This window comes from Ixodes scapularis, unplaced genomic scaffold, assembly GCF_016920785.2.
Source record: "Ixodes scapularis isolate PalLabHiFi unplaced genomic scaffold, ASM1692078v2 PGA_scaffold1__304_contigs__length_218370807, whole genome shotgun sequence".
NCBI lineage: Eukaryota > Metazoa > Arthropoda > Arachnida > Ixodida > Ixodidae > Ixodes > Ixodes scapularis.
The window spans coordinates 44,898,381-44,918,332 of NW_024609846.1; the positions used below are offsets into that span (position 1 = coordinate 44,898,381).

General features: G+C 46.9%; 1 protein-coding gene across 1 annotated transcript; it reads left to right on the forward strand.

Annotated features, from left to right (window-relative positions):
* Nucleotides 1-1,555: 1,555 nt before the first annotated feature.
* Nucleotides 1,556-17,145, forward strand: LOC8053670 (cationic amino acid transporter 2). Its single transcript, XM_029977056.4, has 5 exons — nt 1,556-1,995; nt 3,504-3,807; nt 6,694-7,506; nt 11,087-11,347; nt 12,238-17,145. Exons 1-4 carry the CDS (start codon nt 1,912-1,914, stop codon nt 11,326-11,328), a joined length of 1,443 nt encoding a protein of 480 aa, XP_029832916.2. The 5' UTR covers nt 1,556-1,911; the 3' UTR covers nt 11,329-11,347; nt 12,238-17,145.
* Nucleotides 17,146-19,952: the final 2,807 nt, after the last annotated feature.

Below are 19,952 nucleotides of genomic sequence, written 5' to 3' on the forward strand. Positions count from 1 at the left end.
CCCAGAGGGAGGATACTTCAACTTCCTCTGCTGGTGCAAGCACGTGCAATGCCAAGCTTCTATGCACTATGAAAATTAAAACATAACCGCGTGGGTAGCAGGTGCACTGTCCATAGTGACAAAAACAGAAGCAGCACCCCTAGCGAGCTCGGCACCGCAAATAGCGCACACTAGCGCACTCCAGCTGGGAGCACGTGGAACGAAAGCTCGCGCTGCAGAACCTAGGATATGCCGCCCCAGCCCGTTTTGACCTAAATGCTCATCGTACTGGCGTGCGGTTTTGTATCACTACTGCGTGATGCACGTTAAATACCCCAAATCAGCGTTTGTACTGCACTGGCTAAATTTATCATATACAGCTGAGACAGCAGATGTCCATAGCGGCTGACTAATGCCCGTGCCACACGGGCACCTCGAATGTCATTTGCAACGAATGACATTGGAGCGGACGGCCAATCAGCGCGCGACACTCTGGGCGTGGCGCATTCCACGTGCGACAGACTGCGAGCTGATTTGCCGATCACACGAATGTCATTTGTTGTAAACGGCATTCGAGTTGCCCATGTGGCACGGGTCTTACTTCCGGCTGTATAAACATACCCAAACATATTTGTTTCCAAAAAAATTGTAGGTTCATGCTAGACTTACCGGCTGGATCGGGTTGGCGCGCAAGGAAGTGTCATATAATTGAAGATCAACACAGAAACGAAAAGTAGACTAAGAGAAAACTAAAATGGGTATTTCAGATAACCAAAGTTGAAGTGATCTTAGATTACTTTTTATCAAAACTAGTAATGTCGTGGTCTGATTTCAGATAACCAAAGTTGAAGTGATTTTAGATTACTTTTTATCAAAACTAGTAATGTCGTGGTCTGATTTCAGATAACCAAAGTTGAAGTGATTTTAGATTACGTTTTAATAAAAAGTAATCTAAAAATCTAAAAAGTAATCTAAAAAAAAATAGAGAAAAAAATGGTTTTAGAAAGGTTAGTATACAGCCCTGTTACATTAGTATACAGACCACCACATTACTAGTTTTGATAAAAAGTTTTTATCAAAACTAGTAATGTGGTGGTCTGTATACTAATGTAACAGGGCTGTATACTAACCTTCCTAAAACCATTTTTTTTTTCTCTATTTTTCTTTCTGTAAAAAAAAAAAACACACCGAAGACACTTAAGACTGCAAAGGTGTATAGGAATGCGAAAGTATTATAGTCCCGCGGGTCCGGAGGTGACAGCACGCTCCCCCACTGCGCAGGCGCGGCGCCCCCGCCGGCATAACGGCTTCCGAGGCGAAACATCTGCATTGCTGTGCTTTCCTTTCTGTTTTATTTCCGAGGCGCGTCCGCTTTAACCTGGAGCGGCGTGTGCTTGATGATCTATTTTCATGGCCATCTTTCGGGCACAACGCCGACACCTTTTCGCGAAATAGGACACATAAGGCTTTTAATAAAAGAAGTTTGATTGCGGCTGTCGATAAACCATTTTGTTGTTATACGGTATATATTTGCTCCTCCAAAGAACACGGGCGGTCTCTTCACTCGCAGGGCTGTGCCTGATCGAGCTGGTCACCTCTCAGCGGCCCTGCCCTGACTCCCTGTACGCCTGCCTGTACCAGTGGGCGGGCGAGGCGGCCGCCTTCTCGGCCGGTTGGCTGTCCCTGCTCCACCAGGGCGCCGCGGTGGCCTGCGTCGCGCGCCTCCAAAGCAGCACCATCGACTCGCTGAGCGGCGGGGCCCTGGGCCGGGCCTGGCAGGCGCTCGGCTCCTACGACCCCGTGGCCCTAGCCCTGGGCCTGACGGCGGCGTCCCTGGCCGCGGCGCCGAGGCTCCTGTCCGCCCGGGAGCCCACCTGGCTCGGCCTGCTGCTCATCGGCGTGTCCGTGCTGGCAGCGCTCTTCTTCGTCGCCATGGGGTCGGTCGGGGCCACCGCGGCTCCCGGCAACTACTGGAGCCTGGCTATGCTGGTCATGAGTGACAGCGCACCCACGGGGGTCAGCCCGCCTTGATTCCTTTCTTACATCCATAGCATTTATGGCTCTTGGCACTTTCGTGTTCGTGGCTTGTAGCCTCGATAGTGACGTCACGCTCATGACGTGACGTCGTCAGCGTTTGAAATGGTTCAATATGACGTTATGTGACACTGTTATGTCACGTGCCCTGACGTCACATCCCCTGGTTACGTGACGTCTGTCTCACGTGACGTCGCAGTACTCGTGACGTCTCGATGTCGCAGTCCCACGCGACGCGATACTGTGACGTTATGGTTTCATGTGGTCCCATGACGTGGCGTCAAGTCACATCGTGACGTATAGGTGAAACCCTGGCATCACAGAGGGTTTATGAATGAGGCATTTATACTTCTGCGAGCTGATGGGACCAATCAGGCGGCGTCGAAAGCGCACCAACATGCTGTTCATCACGCTTATATACGCGTTTTATCATCTCTGAACCAATCATAAACAACAAAATTGTTCGCACTTACGCAACTCGTAAGCTGAAGCAGAGCTACAGCTGAGGTGTGACGTTGGAGCCGCTAAGGCGTCATTTTGGAGCAGATGCACAGAACGAACGGTAAAGGTGCGAGTGCGCACCCCGCATAGGCGTTTCGTGTTAAACAGAGTAACACACCGGTGGAAAATTCCATAGAGTTTCGGAACCAAGAAAGGCGTATTAAGTAAAGAGCATTTCAGCTGTCTGCCTAAGAGGGGAGCGTGTTTTCGTACTTCAATTTGGTACAGAGTCACATATTCTAAACAAAAAACGCCGAATAAACAGGGACAAGGAAGCAGACAAGACGAAGTGCACTCTTAAATGAAGGTTTATTGAAACGAACACACACTATCAATACCATCTTTTTGGCTCTTCGTTTAGTAAATAAAACTTTGTATCTGTCAGGTGCATTGACGGGGCACTAACGCACTTGCTTTCTTCTTGCTTCTTAATACAGAATGCATCGTCATATTCTAAGGCAGTTTTGCGCATCTCCGAGAGAAGAGACCTGTGAATTTCAGAATTTTAGAACGCAGCTCTTAGGCGCCCGTTTCCGGCTTGAGCGGCGTCGCCATCGGCGTAATGGCGCTTTGTATTATAGGACGGTCCCATATTGACGTCACGAGTGACCGTGTGCCCTAAAACCTCTTAAGTCCCTTACGATGAGAGACACGCTGGCGCCATCAATCGAGTAACCGTTGAACACTACGCATGTCCATGACCGTCTTTATCGCGCACCACTCTTGTTTTTTTTTTGTTTGTTTTTACTTGGAAAACTTTGGCAATGTTATAAACGACCATTTCTCAAAATCGTGCGGCTTTTAAGCCTCCTATGACTGCTCACGACCGGCTACGCTGCTGCGTATAACCGGTCGTAAGCAGCAACAAGAGGATTAAATACTGTTTTAAGCCTCTCCGGTCCTAAGCAGTCGCAAGTGTGTAAGCCAGCCTCAAGCAAACGCAAATTTGTGAACGGGCCTTAGGAACACTGCCTATCGTCTTCCTGCAGCTCCTGTCCGGCGCAGCCCTGTGCATGTACGCCTTCATCGGCCCGCACACGGCTCTGCGCCGCGCTCCGGAGAGCCCTCGGCCGTCCCGGGACCTGCCGCTGGCCGTGGGTCTGAGCACGGCGCTCACCTTTCTCCTCACCTTCGCCATGGCCGTGGTGGTGACGCTCCAGGCGCGACAGGACGCGCCCAGGCCGCTGGCCGCCATGTTGGCCTCCTGCTCGGCGGACTGGGCCGGAACAGCGATGGCGGCCGCTTCCCTCGTCGCCTTGGCGGGACTCACCGTCTACGGCCTGCTACCCCTGGGTAGGACCCTCACGCCTCTTCGTTCGTTAGAAATGACGCAGCTTGTTTTGTGCTCAGGACATGAACGCCTTCTTCCAGTGATAGGTCAAACTGTTGATATGCGTTCTGATTATGTCCGGCATTGGAAACTTCCTCGTTAATCACCTGACCAAAGTGCAGAGTCTCAAGGGTGCTCACTCCTTGGTTGGTACATAGACGTTTCCAAGCAAAATCCAGCGCATTGTCCGAACCGTGTTAGAAAAATAAGAAAATTTGTTCGCCAAAAAAAATTTGAGCTAAAAAAACAGTTTTTTTTTTTCTTTTAGTTTGTTGACGCCACGTGCATGCATAGTTTCACCCTGTGCATAGTCCGTACCACGTGCATTGTTCGCACCTCGTGCATGGCCCGCACCTGGTGCACAGTCGGCATGTAAAATATTTTCATGCGCAACGAACCTTGAAAGGTGCCCGCTTTATTAGCGCACACAAAAACCTTCCGTCATAAAAATAGCATTATTCTAGGCAACGTGTATTTCGAAAAATCCATTCCTTCTCGTCATATGAACGATCTTGAGAGGGGGAAAAAAAAAACAACCTCTGCACCTATAGATAGTCCACGCTGCGTAACATGTCAACTTTAAACGTGCATACTTCGCGCACTGTCGCTCCAAAAACATGGTAATATTCGTTCTCAGCGTACGCCATTGAAAACGTTTTCTTCTATTATGACCTAAGATTTCAGGCTTTTGAAAATGGCGAGCAGTCATCTATTGCTTGCACCGTTTAACGTAAAGACGCACCCGAGTCAATGGTTGTGCTGTATATATATATAGCCGAGCCTCTCGACGAAACTCTCGTAACATAGTGTTTGTAACATAGTGTTGTTCCTGGGCACGAAAATGGATTGACGATTTAATTAATTTTTTTCACCGCCCTATGAAATATTACACCGGGCACAACATGCCTCTGTCTTCTAAAATTGGAACTTCGGGGGAGCTGTAGGCGGATGTTGACTTGGAACCTCGTGCAGAGGAACTGCGTGTCAGTTTGATAACCATGGTGAAATAATGTTTTATGCGAAGCTTATTTATTGTTAAAGGGATGGTGAACCGAAATTTGGATTTCAGAAAAGAATGCAGGAGCTGTAGGCGGGACGCTACAATCCCTACAACACTATTCGTAAGGCAATATCTCGAATGGACGGCCGTATTTTTGGAAAAAGAGGTCCATATTGAACGAGGCTGACGAGGCGCGTGACTTCAAGATATCTCGTTTCCTCTCTTCGCTTCGCCCCCTCAAGGCGAGGGGGAGAAGACGTGAGGTCGTTCCCTCTCCTTCTCGGAGAAACAAGGCGTAAACATTATCTGTCAAATGCGCCTCCTTTTTTTTAAAAAAAATACGGTCATCCGTTTGAGATATCGCTGCATACGAGTGATATTTTGGTGTTTGTATAGCATGCCGTTGCACGCTTTTGCCGCCGTGTTTTGTGGAATCCAGATTTCGGTTTGGCATCTCTTTAAGGACTCACAATTAGTCTTAGCAAAAGTTGACGTAGGTAATCGTGCTGGCATTCAGAAGTGACAGCAAGTTTCACTGTCAGCTGGTCGCTATCGTATCTTCCAGCACGTTATGTAAACTTAGGAAACGCGTTGTAAACTTTTGCATATTGGATACCTAAAAGGTGCCATAGGTACAAGAAGTGTTAGGAAACTTGAAAGAAGACCATACATATAAGAAGTTTAAGGTTATTTAAAGAGATGTCATACACAAAAGAAAGTGTAGGATACCTTGGAAATATTCGTGCACAAAATAATGTAAAATACCTAAAGTATGGCCTTACACCAGGAACTACAAATGTATTACCAGCAGTAGCTGTACTTGATGATTTGTAAAAAAAAACACATTAAGGTATAAAAATTATATTGGGTTAGTATTTCAGTTACGTTAACGTCATTACCCTGGTGAAGTTATTTCGTGTAATCTATAAATTAAATATATAGGCTTGACTAAAATTTGTTAAATTGAGAATTAATTACCATTTTGGCATCAGTAAATAAAAAATTTGCATTACAATTACCGATACTTTTGCGTCCACCTTACAACTACGTTTGCGTTACAATTACACTTTTGCGCTACAATTACGACAAAACTTGAATTAATATTGTGACTTTTGCAATATTTTGTTTCAAATGGCACTCGTTTCATGGACACTAACAGGAAACTTCAATACCTTCTAGACTTCATTATCTACAAAACAAAATTATGCAAATGAACATGATAAACATACACGCGAAACCCCCGGGCGTCTGCCTCTTTTGGTAGTTCACGAACATGCGACTGAATTTCGCGTGTAATTTTAGTCTACCTGTTTAGCAAACGACACCTCGACAGTCTCCGTGGTATATATATATATATATATTATATATATATATATAATTAATAAACTTGACGAAACAAGGGCGTATAACCTGCCGAATGTAGAATGTTGTGTAATGAAACAATTAGACGAGGAAGAAATAAATTTGAATACGGAAAAATTATGTCAAAGCAGTGTCCCTCAAGTCAGGTAACAAAATGCATTTTAAAATAATCGTAATATTTTTATAATGTATAATGACTAAATGTAAGTATAACTTGCCATGTTGTTCGGTAATTAACTATACTTTTTGAGTTAGGTAACTGTTCTAATAGCGTAATTACAATTCAAAGGTACGCAAATATGCTCGAAGCCACAAATTAAAAGCTCCTCATACCTAAAATTGCTTCAGCCACTGCATACCGCGTCGTGCGCAATGTAGACACAAACGCCCGTCCTCGACCGACGAAACATGAAACTGAACCTTACTCAACGATCAACCCCCCCCCCCCCCCCCCCCCCCCCTCTTTCTGTCAACCTTGTCCCGACAGGCGGTGCAGTCCGCTCCCTCGCCGCCGACGGTCTGCTCTTCCGGAGCCTCGCCAAGGTGTCCTCGAGCACGGGTACCCCCGTGGGATCCATCCTTGCCGCCGGAGCCCTGGCATCCCTGGCCGCCCTTGTCATTCCCGTACGCCGTCTGCTGGGCCTAATGGCGGCCGGCCCGCTCGTCCTCAACGCAGCCGTCTGCATCGCCGTCCTACTGGCTCGCTACCATCCGCCCAGCCGGACAGCGTACGACCTCCTCCGCGACGAACCACCGCCAGAGTCCCCGTCCAAGGAAGACGCCAGTTCCGAGCCGACCGCAACGTCTTCGTCATCCGAGGACGAAGAGGAAGAAGAGGAAGAGGACGACCACAACAAGGACACCGACGCCCTCGTCCGCGAGTACCGTGAGCGACTCCGCGTCGCCGCCCTGACGGACGTCCACGGGGGAACGTTGAGGGACCCGACGTCCGTGACGGCCCGCAGGTCGGACCTAGCCGTGGCCGGCATCATCGTATCTCTGTTCGTCTTATCGGCGGCCATGGAGCTCGGGTCCAGATTAGACGGACACGCGGTGGCCTCGGCGTGCGCGGTGGTGTCCACTGTGAGCGCCGTTGTGGTGGCCTGTCTCCTGGTGCTACTCTCAAGGCAGCCCCAGGCGACGCCCGGAGGCGCGGCAGCGGGGCTCCTGGGAGGTGTCGAGACCTTCAGGGTGCCAATGGTGCCCTGGCTACCGGCCATCGGAGCCTTTCTAAGCATCTGTCTGCTGGTGGACCTGCTCGTTTCCGCTTGGCTCGTGTTCCTCTGCTGGGTTGCACTGGGTGAGGGTCCTTTGTGTTTAAGAGGGCACTGATACCTCGAAATTTGTATTTTTTACTGCTTAAAAGCTTCAAAATAATTTGTCCTATGAAAAAAAGATAACATTTCAACGCGAAAAAAAATATTTAACGCACAAATGTTTTTTTTTTTTTTTTGAAGCGCTCCCTCCTCTCCTACCAGACACCTCCTCGCGATCGTTTTTCTGATCACGCGCTGCGTCATTATCGCTGTTTGAATGTGCAGAAGTTATGAGGTTGGGAAAGTTGCATTTTTATAACATTTAATAATGGTATGCATGAAACATATTTTCTGCGAACGTGGCTAGCGCACGACGACGCCGGGTTTTAAAATTCTGCTGCCCTCCTTCAACCGGCGGGCTGCTCCGGTTCAAGGACAGCAGAAAAATAAGCAAAAAATGCTTTAAACCACCTATGACGTTATCGAGAAGCGTAGAAACTTCAAATTAGGCTTTCTGACAATATTGATTTTCTCTGCAAACACGCTGTTTCCAGGCTTCAACTTTTGAAGGTGATCTCTAAGTATCATGTCCAATCGTTTAATAAATTTTAAAAAGAAAGAAGGAAAAAAAGTGCATTGGGGGGTGTCATCACCTCTTTAAAGGGGGGGTGCAACGATTTCCAGACTTCGGTCAAAGATTTCTGGAAGTTGCCCTCCGACACTTCTGAAGTAAAGAACAGAAAACCGATTTCGCCTGCGTGTCCTAGTTGTCGGGTAAAAAATGAAAGCCGTTTACAAATCCCTGTAACGCCGAATTGGAGCGCAGCTCTTGAGGAGGAGTAGGGAAGGGTACTAGGGGGGTCACGTCACCTCCGGGTAGTCACGTGAACTCGGGGGGGGGGGGGGGGGGGGTGTCACGTCACCTCGGGGGGGGGGGGGGGGGGTCACGTCACCTCGGGGGGGGTCACGTGACCCCCCCCCCCCCGGTTACGCCGACGGCGACGCCGCTCAGGCTGGAAACGGGCCCCTAAGAGCTGCGCTCTAAAAAGTGAAAGCCGTTTACAACTCCCTGTAACACCGAATTAGAGCGCAGCTCTTGAGGAGGAGGAGGGAAGGGTACTGGGGGGGGGGGTCAAGTGACCTGGGGGGGTCACGTGACCTTGGGGGTCACGTGACGATGCCGATGATGCCATCAGTGACGTCACTGATGACGTCATCAGTGACGATGACGATGCGGATTCCGATGACGTCATCAGTGATGATGGCGATGACGATGCGGATGCCGGGGATGTCATCAGTGATGATGACGTCACCGGCATCCTCATCGTCATCGTCATCCGTGATGATGACGATGACGATGCGGATGCCGGTGACGTCATCAGTGACGTCACTGATGACGTCATCAGTGATGATGACGATGCGGATGCCGGGGACGTTATCAGTGACGTCACTGGTGACGTCATCAGTGATGATGACGATGCGGATGCCGGTGACGTCATCAGTGACGATGACGTCATCGGGGAGGTCACGTGACCCCGGGGGGTGTCACATGACTTCGGGGAGGGGGTCACGTGACCTTGAAGGAGGGGGGTCACGTGACCTTGGGATGACCTTGGGGGGTCACGTGACCTTGGGGTGACCTTGGTTACGCCGACGCCGCTCAAGCCGGGAACGGGCCCCTAAGAGCTGCGCTCTAAAAAAAAGATAAATATTGGCATTTCGGGCACCCTCAACTCACTCCCAGCCTTCAGGGTCACACCTGGTCCCCCTCATAGTGACGTCATTCGGAGTGCCCAGTAGCTTCCCGTGTGCTTTCTCGGAGGACGCTTAAAGCTTAGAGCCGAGCGAGGTCACGTAATCTCCTCGCCGTAGTTCCTTCGGCTGCAACTCGTGGTTGCAGGTGGGGGAAAAAGCTCGACTTTCGCTTAGCCATTACGCAGCGGAATCGCGACATTTTTTTAGTGAGCGAGATGTTTTCTCTATTCTCCGAGACACAATAAACAAAGTAAAAGTGACGAGATGCAAATTCTTTTTATCATAAAATCATTGCACCGCCCCTTTAAGGAAGCTCTGTCATCGTCATCCCCGTTACATACTATAGTACCTGACGGAAGGACAAGGTCAAGGAGGTCTTCCAGTTGTATCGCCTCCAGCGCGAGCTTCCTACATTTGATTACAATTTGGCGGCTCGTAAGCTTGGAGCATGCGCACGCAGCCAAAGCACGGAGGAAGGCGACGAGCCCATGCTGGGGACCGGACATTCGAAAGGGACGCCTTGACGTTCTCCTCATTGTAGCACTCTCGTGTCTCGAGAGGTGAATGACAAGTTTATTTTAAGAAACACAAAACGCTTATGTAGACGTACAAACCGGCACGCCGCTTGCTGATAAGAGATACGGAGCGGCAGGTGATTAGAGCGGTACATGACTCGCACTATTTACAATCATGTCAGTGACATTAGTCATCATGCACGCGCAAGTAGACAGATTTTTCTACGGCCGCACAAAGCGTTTATCCTATACAGAGCGTAGCGAGTTAAGGTCTGCAGATAAATATTTAATCAAAAGATAATATCTGGAACGCTAACCATGATACCACGAGTTACCACTATCGTCTGGTACACGTCAAGCATTCCGACGAGTCGCGCTACCTGGTTAAATTGTTATTTTGCTATTGTACAAGCTGCCTTATTCATAGAATCACAAATTTACTATTGCAAACATCTAAGGACCCAATATGACTTATCATTTTCTACTGTGCTTCCTTGCACACCAAACCTTTATTTAGGAGAATACTGCATACGATTCACTTTTTTCCAGAAATGAGAACCGTGGGCACCCCAATGTTTTACACGGATGTTTCAGCCGACGTTGGCCAAACGTCTTCCTGTAGAAACTACGCATCGCACAAAATTAAGATAGTTACCGTTTCACTCATTGTAAAGACGCCTACTTATTGAGGTGCATAGAGCTTAGGATGATCAGGTTTCTTTCAAAATAAAATTCAAGAACTTTTAACACAATTTTTCATGATGCACTTGGTACGCATTGCTCCAAGGGTAATGGGGAGTGCATCAATTATTTTTAGAAATGGAGACAAATATGAATAATGTGGCCAAAGAGTTGTTTTTCTCTCATTGATGAACAATTTAACAGAATCAACATATAAAGCACTTATTTGTATCGGTCTTACAGACACCACTACTTCACTAAGAGGAATGGTCGAACGTCGTTTCGAAAGACGACATCGCATTTTAACATTACGATACGCCATTTGTTCTGTGAAAGTTTTAACTCGACCTTTTTGGGAAAGCCAAGAACACGGGCGAATACTCCTCGAAAGAACTTACTTTCGCCGATACGAAATTTGGAGAATGTACTTTAAAGTCGGGAGTTTTACTTGTCTCGGAAAGTACCAGAAAAAATATTTTAAGTACAAATACATACTCGGAGAATTCACTTCGAGTAAGTACAAATTTTCTAGTCCTACTTGTACTTTAAGTGCAACGTACTCAAAGCACTTCCCAACACTGGGAGAGGGGAAACAGAAAACTAGAGGGGAAAAAACTTAGTGCTGAAGGAGAGGAGTTCGAAGGCCGTCAGCCGAACGATGATCTGCGTGCAGGTGCGGGCGTGTACCTGCTGTACGGCATCCACAGTTCCACGGCGGCGTCCGAGTTCCCGCTGGTGCCGTCCGCCAACGGCAACATGGGCTCCCCGAGGCAGCCGTCGCCCAAGATCTCGCTGCGTCCGATGGCCATGCAGCCCCGCAGCATGTTCGTCTCGCACATCGTCCCGTCGCACAGGAGCCACCCGGGCAGTCAGCGGAGGCTCGCCGAACTGGACACCGTCTTCGTTCAGCATTGACTCGCCGCAAGAGGTTAGGGTGAGTGAGACCCTGTGTCCATTACCCGCATACCGGCCAGTCGAAAACACGTTAGACTGCGCGGACATACCAGCCGTTTCTTCTTCCTGATAATTAACCATTGCGTGTGTTCTGAACGCCGGAAATTAGTCAGCTCCAACGGGCGTCCCGTGTATCCGCTCTGGGTGAGATATGTGGCCAGTGCAGCAGCACCCCTAGCCCGGGGTTTTTAACGTGCTCCATGCAGAAGTGATTACGTGACCGCACGCCGGAGTGATGCTCATCCAGATCGAAACGGGCAGGGATGGGGATGGAAGCCAGGATCCCTGGGTTCTGCGGCTCGAGGTTTCGCTCCACGTGCTCCGAGCTGGTGTGTGTTAGAACATTCGGCCAGCAGCATGCGGGATTGATAACAAAAAGCGCATGGCTGAAGGAGGGCCATATCTTCTAAGGAAATTCGTCGGGTGGCGGCATTCGTCCAAATATCCTTCCGAGAAAAGACAGAAAATATTCTGTACATTTTAGGGCAGAAGAAAATTATGTAAATACTCTCCCTATTGCAGTTCACGCGCTCGACAGGAGAGCAACGCCGAAAGTAAACTTTTCTTACCTATGTTCCCCTTGCCCCAATGAGGCCATGGCGCCACCCTTTTGAGAATAAAGTTAATCATCATCATCATCATCACCCCCAATATACCCGATGACTGGTATGTGTCTACTATATATTTCCAAACCTCTCCAAGTTCTCTTTTCTATGTTATTATTTAATCCGTCGATGTGCAACGAGTCTGATAATCGAAAGAAAATAAAATCTCGCAAGAATTTCTCTTCTCCTTTCTTTCCCCGTTGATTATATATGTACTGATGTACAGAGTTCCATCTTCATAAAAATGTAATCCCCTTTTCCGCAGAACCAGTCGCCGGAGCATTGCCCGAAGTTGCAGTCCCACGGGCGAACCAAATCGGCCCGCGTCATTCCAGGGTTCGGGGCCAGCCACATAGAACCAAGCGGGTCCACTCCCACCCAGAAGCAATAAGTCGGACCAAAGGACAGCATGCTTGTTCTGGCGTCCCGCCGGCGTGGACGCCAACTCATCGTCTCCGCGCCTCTCATCCTCGAGTTCAAATATCTGTGACAAGTTATCATGCTGTACTCACAGCGTGCACCAAGCCCGACTCCCATTGAAGGCACGCTCGATGATGTTATTTAAGAAAAGAAAGCAAAAAAGACGTTTTCTACTACGTCGACGGCGACTGGGAATCTCGACGAGGTCCCGGGGTACGCTTGGCACCGTAGACGCACCATACCAATGCAAACATAGACAATCAGTGCAGAAGTACAGTGCTTGAAACTCTTTGCAGCGTGCGCCCTCCCGACTCGCTTCTAGCGTTGCCGAATACCGCTATAACAGACAAACCAAATGGCGACCATCCAATTCGAGAGCTCGCAAGTAAAGCCCCTCTATACTGAAAGTAACGCGAACCACTGTAGTTAGCTTTCCTCCTTTCGAACGCACTCGAACTCAAATATTTATAACTCCCCTTCCGGCAGACGACGCCATGTTTGAGCGTGGCGTGCTGGGAGGGAAAAGAAGTAGTGCCGCGTCGGGCGTTCGGCTAACACTCCCGTCATCGCTGATTGGAAGACGAGTCTCCACCGAAAGTTGACGTAGTACACTTGTCCAATCCCTGCACTGCGTTCACCTCTCGAAGTGACTGATCATTCAGCACTACGGCCAATTTATTTAGGAGATGTTGCTCGGTCATGCTCAAAAATGGCGTCATCATCCGGGAGCGGAAAGAAGGAGAGAAGGGTCACCCCCCCCCCCCCCCCACCCCTTTTTTTAGAGAGAAGGTTGGCGTAACTTTTTTGAATGCAGGAGCTTTTCTTGCCAGCAGTAACATAAACTGAGCTTGAGGGTGTGCTATTGAACAAACAACCCTAAGTGGTTGAACATCAGCGTTCCAAGAACTTGACTGTACCATACTGAAAATTGATGAAATCCTCCATGGGAAAGCCGCATGTCTTCTGTTCCGAATCTCGAACGTGAATCATGTTTCTTCGCGTGAAGTACACGAACGAACTCACTCAATGGTTGTTCTACAAGTTGTGTGTATGCACATTCGCGGATGTGTGGTTGTGCGCACCTGCGGGCCCTTGGAGCATTGTAACGACATTAGGTGGTTTTCGGCGTAGCGTTACCGCAGGCTACCGTCGACACAGCAACGCTTCTTGCGCGCGCTGAAGATTATGCTTCGGAGATGCAGCGCGATCTTCCGGTAGCAATGCCGCTCCGTACGGCAACGGTATGCTAAAACTCTATTACTACTCGCCACGGTAGTATGTTCAACCCCACCAAACATTCCCTCCAAAACAGGATTTTTTTTTTTTTTTCGTTTTTTTCTGTACAGCTTTTGCGTCGCTATGATTTACTCCCAACGGAGCAGGCGGTCCGGCACTTCATTGGAGTATATCCTAACGTCCACGACTGTGCGCCATCAACACTGGCGTGATTATTCGCGTCTCTGTTCACCATGACAAACTCACTCAACACCACTCATGTTCCAGAACTGCAGACGCGAGATAATTGTTTGAGGTGTGCCTTCCTCGATTTAAAGCTTCGTGCATGCTAAGTCAACTTCAAAGCTATAAGTTAACACCTCTCACGTTTACTGCACTGTCTCTCACTTTCTCTCTTTCTCTCTATCTCGCTCTCTCTCTCTCTCTCGCTTTCTCTTTCTATTTCTCTTCAGTGTGTTCAACCACGTGTGATGTGCAAGTATATTTTTTGCAAGGTGGCCGAGAAGGAAAAAAAACGTTTTCGCATGAGGAGGTTTGACTTCTCTTTATAAACTATATTATGTATACGGTTGTTGAAGCCTTTTGTGGTTAGTGACGTGTTTCTTGTTTGCGTTAGCAGACAATCCACCCCAATGCACTTTCCCCCGTACCTATGGGCCCTGGCTTGATGCGAGATGCAAGGAAAAGGAAGCTACCGAAGAGACTTCGAGGAAAGCGTCGCGTGTTAATTAATAAATAGAAAACAGCATCCGCCGGACTAAACAAAAGTGTCACTTAAAAAAAAAAAACTGACGCTCATTATTGGCATCATACCAATGAAAACTGGTAGCACACGGGTGTAGAAGACTAGTGTGGGGTAAACTGTTTTCATGTTTTAGTACTACCCCGCCAGGTTGTTGCGTGTGCTTGTCAGTTAAATGTGCGCTCAGACGTTGCCAGGGTAGAAGTCGACTGCCAAGTCATTCTGGCATGCTAGTCATGGTCTCACCAGCTCAGCCTAGTCAAGGATTGCATAATCGTCTTCCATGCATGTTTTGTGCTCCGACGTTCTTGCCTCCTAAGTGAACATATCTCCTTTCTAACACCCGTCTAACCCTGACCTTAAGACGACACTTTGTAAGCGGTCAAGAGTGAGAACAGCGGCTGTCCACGGTATTCCATCCTTCCTGTACCTTTTACGCTGCATTTATTGTTTCGCTAACGGATAATGCACACCCTACCGTTGAAACTCCGTTCTTTTAACGATGCCGCTCAATTTCGTGTACTAACTGAGGCCGCATTGTAAAACACTTTCGGCTGGTTCCCATACATACTTGCGTTTGACTGCGTCTGGGTGCGTTGCGTTTTCGTGCTGCAGCTTACGTCCAGAGAACGTACTGGCACGCTGGCGCCATCTCTTAGGTAGCGCTAGAACCCTTTCGATCAGCGTATACATTCTTATCATTTTGTAGGCATCATTCCTTCGCCGCAGACTCGAAATAATGCTGACAACGTTGTAGGCAATTATTTCTCATATACAGTAGGAAGATGTAACCTCGCACATAATGGAAGAACTTCAGTCGAGTTACATGCGCATATACCTGCGCTACGTGATAGATGGCGCCAGGTGCAAACAAGCCATTAGTCGAAGCTGCGTCTTTATTTAAATTGGAAGTTTTAGGTGTTACTCGTTCCCGAAGCAACTGTAACCCAGATATACCTCCGTGAGAATGCTGACGTTAAAGTTTGTTGTTGTTGTTTATTAAGTTATCTTGCCTAGTAATACGACTCCGAAGACCACCGCAATAATCTGGCCAGACTGGTTGGTCGTCTTTGCACAGCTAGTTAGGAAAACGTGTTCGCTGCACTCGCAAAAAGACTCTCGCACAGCGTCTCGACAAAGATACTCATCGACCCTCGAGTCGTTCCCAATATCGAGCTCAGAACTCTCGGTGTCTTGCTTCTTTATTTTTTTTTTTTTTTTTTATAACGGAACCTTCTCTTCGAATCGTAAGGTACCGTACCCATCGTCCCTCGCAATACTGCACCAACGAACAATGAGTCCACCCAAAAAAAAAAAAAAATACTGTAACATTTTAGACACAACAATATATTCCCCCACAGGCCAATATTAAAAAAAAAGGCCGTACAAAACTATTTGCGTTATCACGCGACAATTTCCATCTCTCTCTATCTCTATACTGCGTTTCACTCTGGGTCCGACCCCAGCCGGCGCTACGCCATCCGATGTAGCCAATCAAGCACACTGTATCCGCCGCGATTCCGCGTTTTTTTTTTCCTGTGTATGTGTGTGATTGGTTTAGTAAGTGATAGCTAGCATACCCACAAAGGCAACGAGCCAACGAGGTAGACGGGCTTAGAACGATAAACTGGCAACTGAAAGGGACCCCCTCCCCCCCCCCCTCCCCCGGCCGCCGCCATGTTGCACATTTTTAACCACTAGACACGTACCTTATCGTTTTACGTCTAGATTTCAACGAAATACCGCGCACAGAGCATTGCTTATTGATCTTTAATAACAGTACCGACGAGATAAGTTACGTTTCGTTCGTTTTAAGTTCAAAATGTGCTTCTACGACAAAACCTCGGGCAGCTTCGCAATGGCTCCGCTAGATGCCGACAGCCGCGGTGCTGTATTTTGGTTGGTGTTTTTATCGGAGCTAGACACTGATCTCTGGGGCTAGCAGTATCGAAAAATAGTTTATCGTGTCTTTTTACAGCGATCGCAATACGAATCTCGGCTCAGTTTTCCGTAAAAGCCTCACTATTTGGTACGGTCACGTGTCTAGGGGTCAAAATTGTACAACATGGCGGCAGCCAAGTGGGGGTCACTTTCGTCTGGTGAACGGGATACCAGTCTATCGCTATAAGCCACTCTACCTCGTTGCAACGGGCACATTGACGATGCACTTTTGGTGCTTTCTGATTGGCTGCATCTGATTGTAGCGTCAACTGGGGTCGCACTTAGTATAGCTACATGAATTATATCCGAATACATAAAAAAAAAAAGAAAAAAAAATATATATACGGTTTTTTCGACCGTTGATATACTAGTGAATAAAATGCATACTGGAGCTTCGTCCGTAAACAAAACTCTCCAAGTTGCCGTTTGTAACATTTAAAAAAACGCGGCACTGTTTTTGTTTGTTACACCGGGCCCCGGCAGATGGAATACAGTGCTTGTGTGTGGTGTTTTGTCTTTTGACCTGTGATAGTGCCAAACAAAACTGTTATATACAAGCGGGCACACGTGGAAAATAGTGCATATGATGACAACGATATTCAGGAAGTGTCTGCTTTTTTGCCGTTGTTTCTAGTCGGGAAAGGTTGGAATGTTTGAACACCCCCCTTCACCTTTGTATTCAACAAAGTCGTTGACTACATTGATTCCATAAATAATCAAAGTATTTTTAACGGGATTACGTGCGCAGCACCGAAATATGTGCTCACGGCTCGGTTTGCTTATATACTATCTTGCACAGCACTGGCTTGTTTGGTAAAAATGTCTGAGTTTTCATGACGTAATAAAGATGTTTGGAAAAAGTCATGTTTGTGTCGCCGTTTCCAAACTTACAGATGTGAATATTTATTTTTTACCGTTTTTAAAAGAAAATTTGATTTGAGATAAATACTTTCGTTGCTATTAAACGACACGTCTTATTGTCCTAAGAAAAGAAGATGGTCCGTGCCCAGGTTACTTCAATATTCCACCGCGAAAAATAGACGTTTTTTATTTAAACAAAGTCATTAGTCATTTATATGCATTTTACTGAACTCAAAGAAGTATAATTACAAGCACATTGCCTAAAACGCCTCTATAATTCAAACTGCGGGACCGACGAAAACATTTTCGTCGCCATTGATATCTTTATTATTCCACAACAAAAAAAAAATCAAAGATTTGTTCTATTTAAATGTACTTATCAAGAATTTACTTCTATCGTCCCATATAAAAGTAGTGTAATTACAATTACATTGCCTAGAACGCTCCCATCACAAAATGTGGGAGACTGAGAAAAAAAAGTTCTTCTCATGAGTCACTATATATTTTCAGCGCGAAAACACCGAGCGTGTTTTATTTAGATATAGTCGTTGCTAATTTCTTTTATGTTGCCCCAAACTAAAAGCAGTGTCACTACTTTTAGTTTCATATATATATATATATCAGTGTGTCGAACCGAAAAAAATACGGGTTCGGTTACGGTTCAGGTTCAGGTAAATTTATTTTGTTCCGGTTCAGTTCCGGTTCGATTAATTCGATCCGCGAACCGGTTCGCGAACCGGTTCGGAAATTATAAATGACAAATTGCAACATCAAAATAAATTACAAATAAAACATCTGAAATCAGCACATACGAAACGGGATACATCGTAGTGTAAGGCTCAGGGATTTCTATCAGGAGTGGTTTCTTTATGTGCACTCAAAGGTTACCTCACCGAACAAAACGAAGAAGTGACGGCATCGCTAAATGAGTTAATCTAATGATGATGACTGGGGGTTCTGATTTCATACTGTGCCATGTTACGAGAAGTCTGTGCGGTTAGGACCGCAGAGCCTTCTGCTTCTTTTTTTTTTTTTTTTTTTTTCTCTCTTTAGAATTGAGGCTGAGTTTAGAGTAGTTTCAATTAAAAATAGTATTAAACAATGGTTGAAAAAATTAAGGACGTTTGCAAACCTCAGTAATGCGAAGCTAGAGCGTAGCTCTTGGCGAGGAGGATGACAGGGTACAAAGGGGGAGGGTATGCCCCTCCTCCTCTGTACTCTCCCCTCCTCCTCCCCTTTTCTCTTCATCCTCCTCTTCCTCCTTTCCTCCTCCTCTTCCTCCTCCTCTCCACCTCGCGCTAATTTTTTTCGCTAAATTTTCCTCCAAATTTATCGAAAATTTCCCCGCTAAATTTAGCGGGAAAATTGACGTCACATGACTTCGTGTCACGTCACCCATGAACAAATTCAGTCTCCCCTAGATTTAGCGGCGAAATTGACGTCATGTGACCTCAACACCAATTCAATTTCCCGCTAAATTTAGCGGGGCAGTTCCGCCGACGGCGACGGCGACGCCGTTCAACGCGGAAACGGGCGCCTAAGAGATGCTCTCTAAAATGGAGCAGATGCCAACACTCAAGTTGAGATAAACCTCCTTTCCCCCTCCCCCATTTATACTCTGTAGCTCATATAGCCTGTAAATATAACTCCTGTAAGATGCCAGCGAAAACCAGCATATCCACTAGAACGTCTATCAATAAAAATACGTACCCCCAAGTTTTATGAACCGGTCCTATTTAAGACTTCAAAACAGCGCAGGTGAGCTAGTAAGCAATCATAGTAAGAAAAAGAAAAAAAAAAACCTTGAGACTAGGGACACAAAATGGAAAAACACACACCGTCTCAAATTTGAGAAGGTGTTGTGTTGTCCGATTTCTTTTCCCTAGTCTCACGTGTTCTTTTTTTTTTTCATTTTTTACTTAATATTTTAATACGATTAACTGCAAAAACATCCACCCAGAAGTATTACAAAAACCTACAGTTGTGCTTTGAAAGTGACACTGCGCTTTAGCGGCGTTGGAACCAGAGTTAAATCGAAGTTCGTTGTTCTTTCGATTGACTGCTGCTCGGAAACTACTTTGAACACCGCATTTATTCAAATATAGACCTTTTTTTTCTCGCCTTTTTTGGTCCAGTTTTTTTTTTTCTTTTTTTTAATAGTCGTTATTTACATTCAAGACCAACGATGGTTTTGAGCCAATCGCCAAAGATGGTCTCGAGCCAATCGCGCTAACCCAGGTGCTTCCCCGTGTCGGCTGCTGCTCCTATCGCTCCGGTGCAAAGCAGGGAAGCTCGACGCGCTCGCTCTTGTCGGGCGGAGAAGGTTGACCCGACTGCATAGCCAAGGCACGGGGGCTTGTGGCACACACGATAATCATGCGAGCTCATTGGGAAGAAAATACCCTGGTTCAGGCTTATCACAGTAGCCACCTGTTTACTATTCTAAAAAATTTTCTCGCGACTATTAGTACCCGAAATTGCCGACATCGTCTGGAAATCCAGACGATGAGGGGGCCAGCGCGGTCGCCGAACGATCTCTCACAAGCTCTTCGACGTTACAAGCCAATCAAAGTGCCAAAACCGCGACAGCATGGCATTCGTCATTTATTTATTTATTTATTTTCAATACTACTAACCCCATTCGGGGTTGTTGTAGGGTGGTACAGTTTGAAATATTACAAGCAAGAAACAATATTCGACACACGATTTGCACGTCAATTTTTAACGCAAATATAGAAGTCAGGAATGAAAAAAATAGTAAATAACTTCAATACAATAAA

What these genes read in the sequence shown, in the direction of transcription:
- LOC8053670 (XM_029977056.4), top strand. Translation starts at nt 1,912, where the DNA reads ATGGGGTCGGTCGGGGCCACCGCGGCTCCCGGCAACTACTGGAGCCTG. An exon ending in CTACGGCCTGCTACCCCTGG is followed by an intron (nt 3,808 to 6,693) that starts GTAGGACCCTCA and finishes TTGTCCCGACAG; the next exon opens with GCGGTGCAGTCCGCTCCCTC. An exon ending in CCTCTGCTGGGTTGCACTGG is followed by an intron (nt 7,507 to 11,086) that starts GTGAGGGTCCTT and finishes ATCTGCGTGCAG; the next exon opens with GTGCGGGCGTGTACCTGCTG.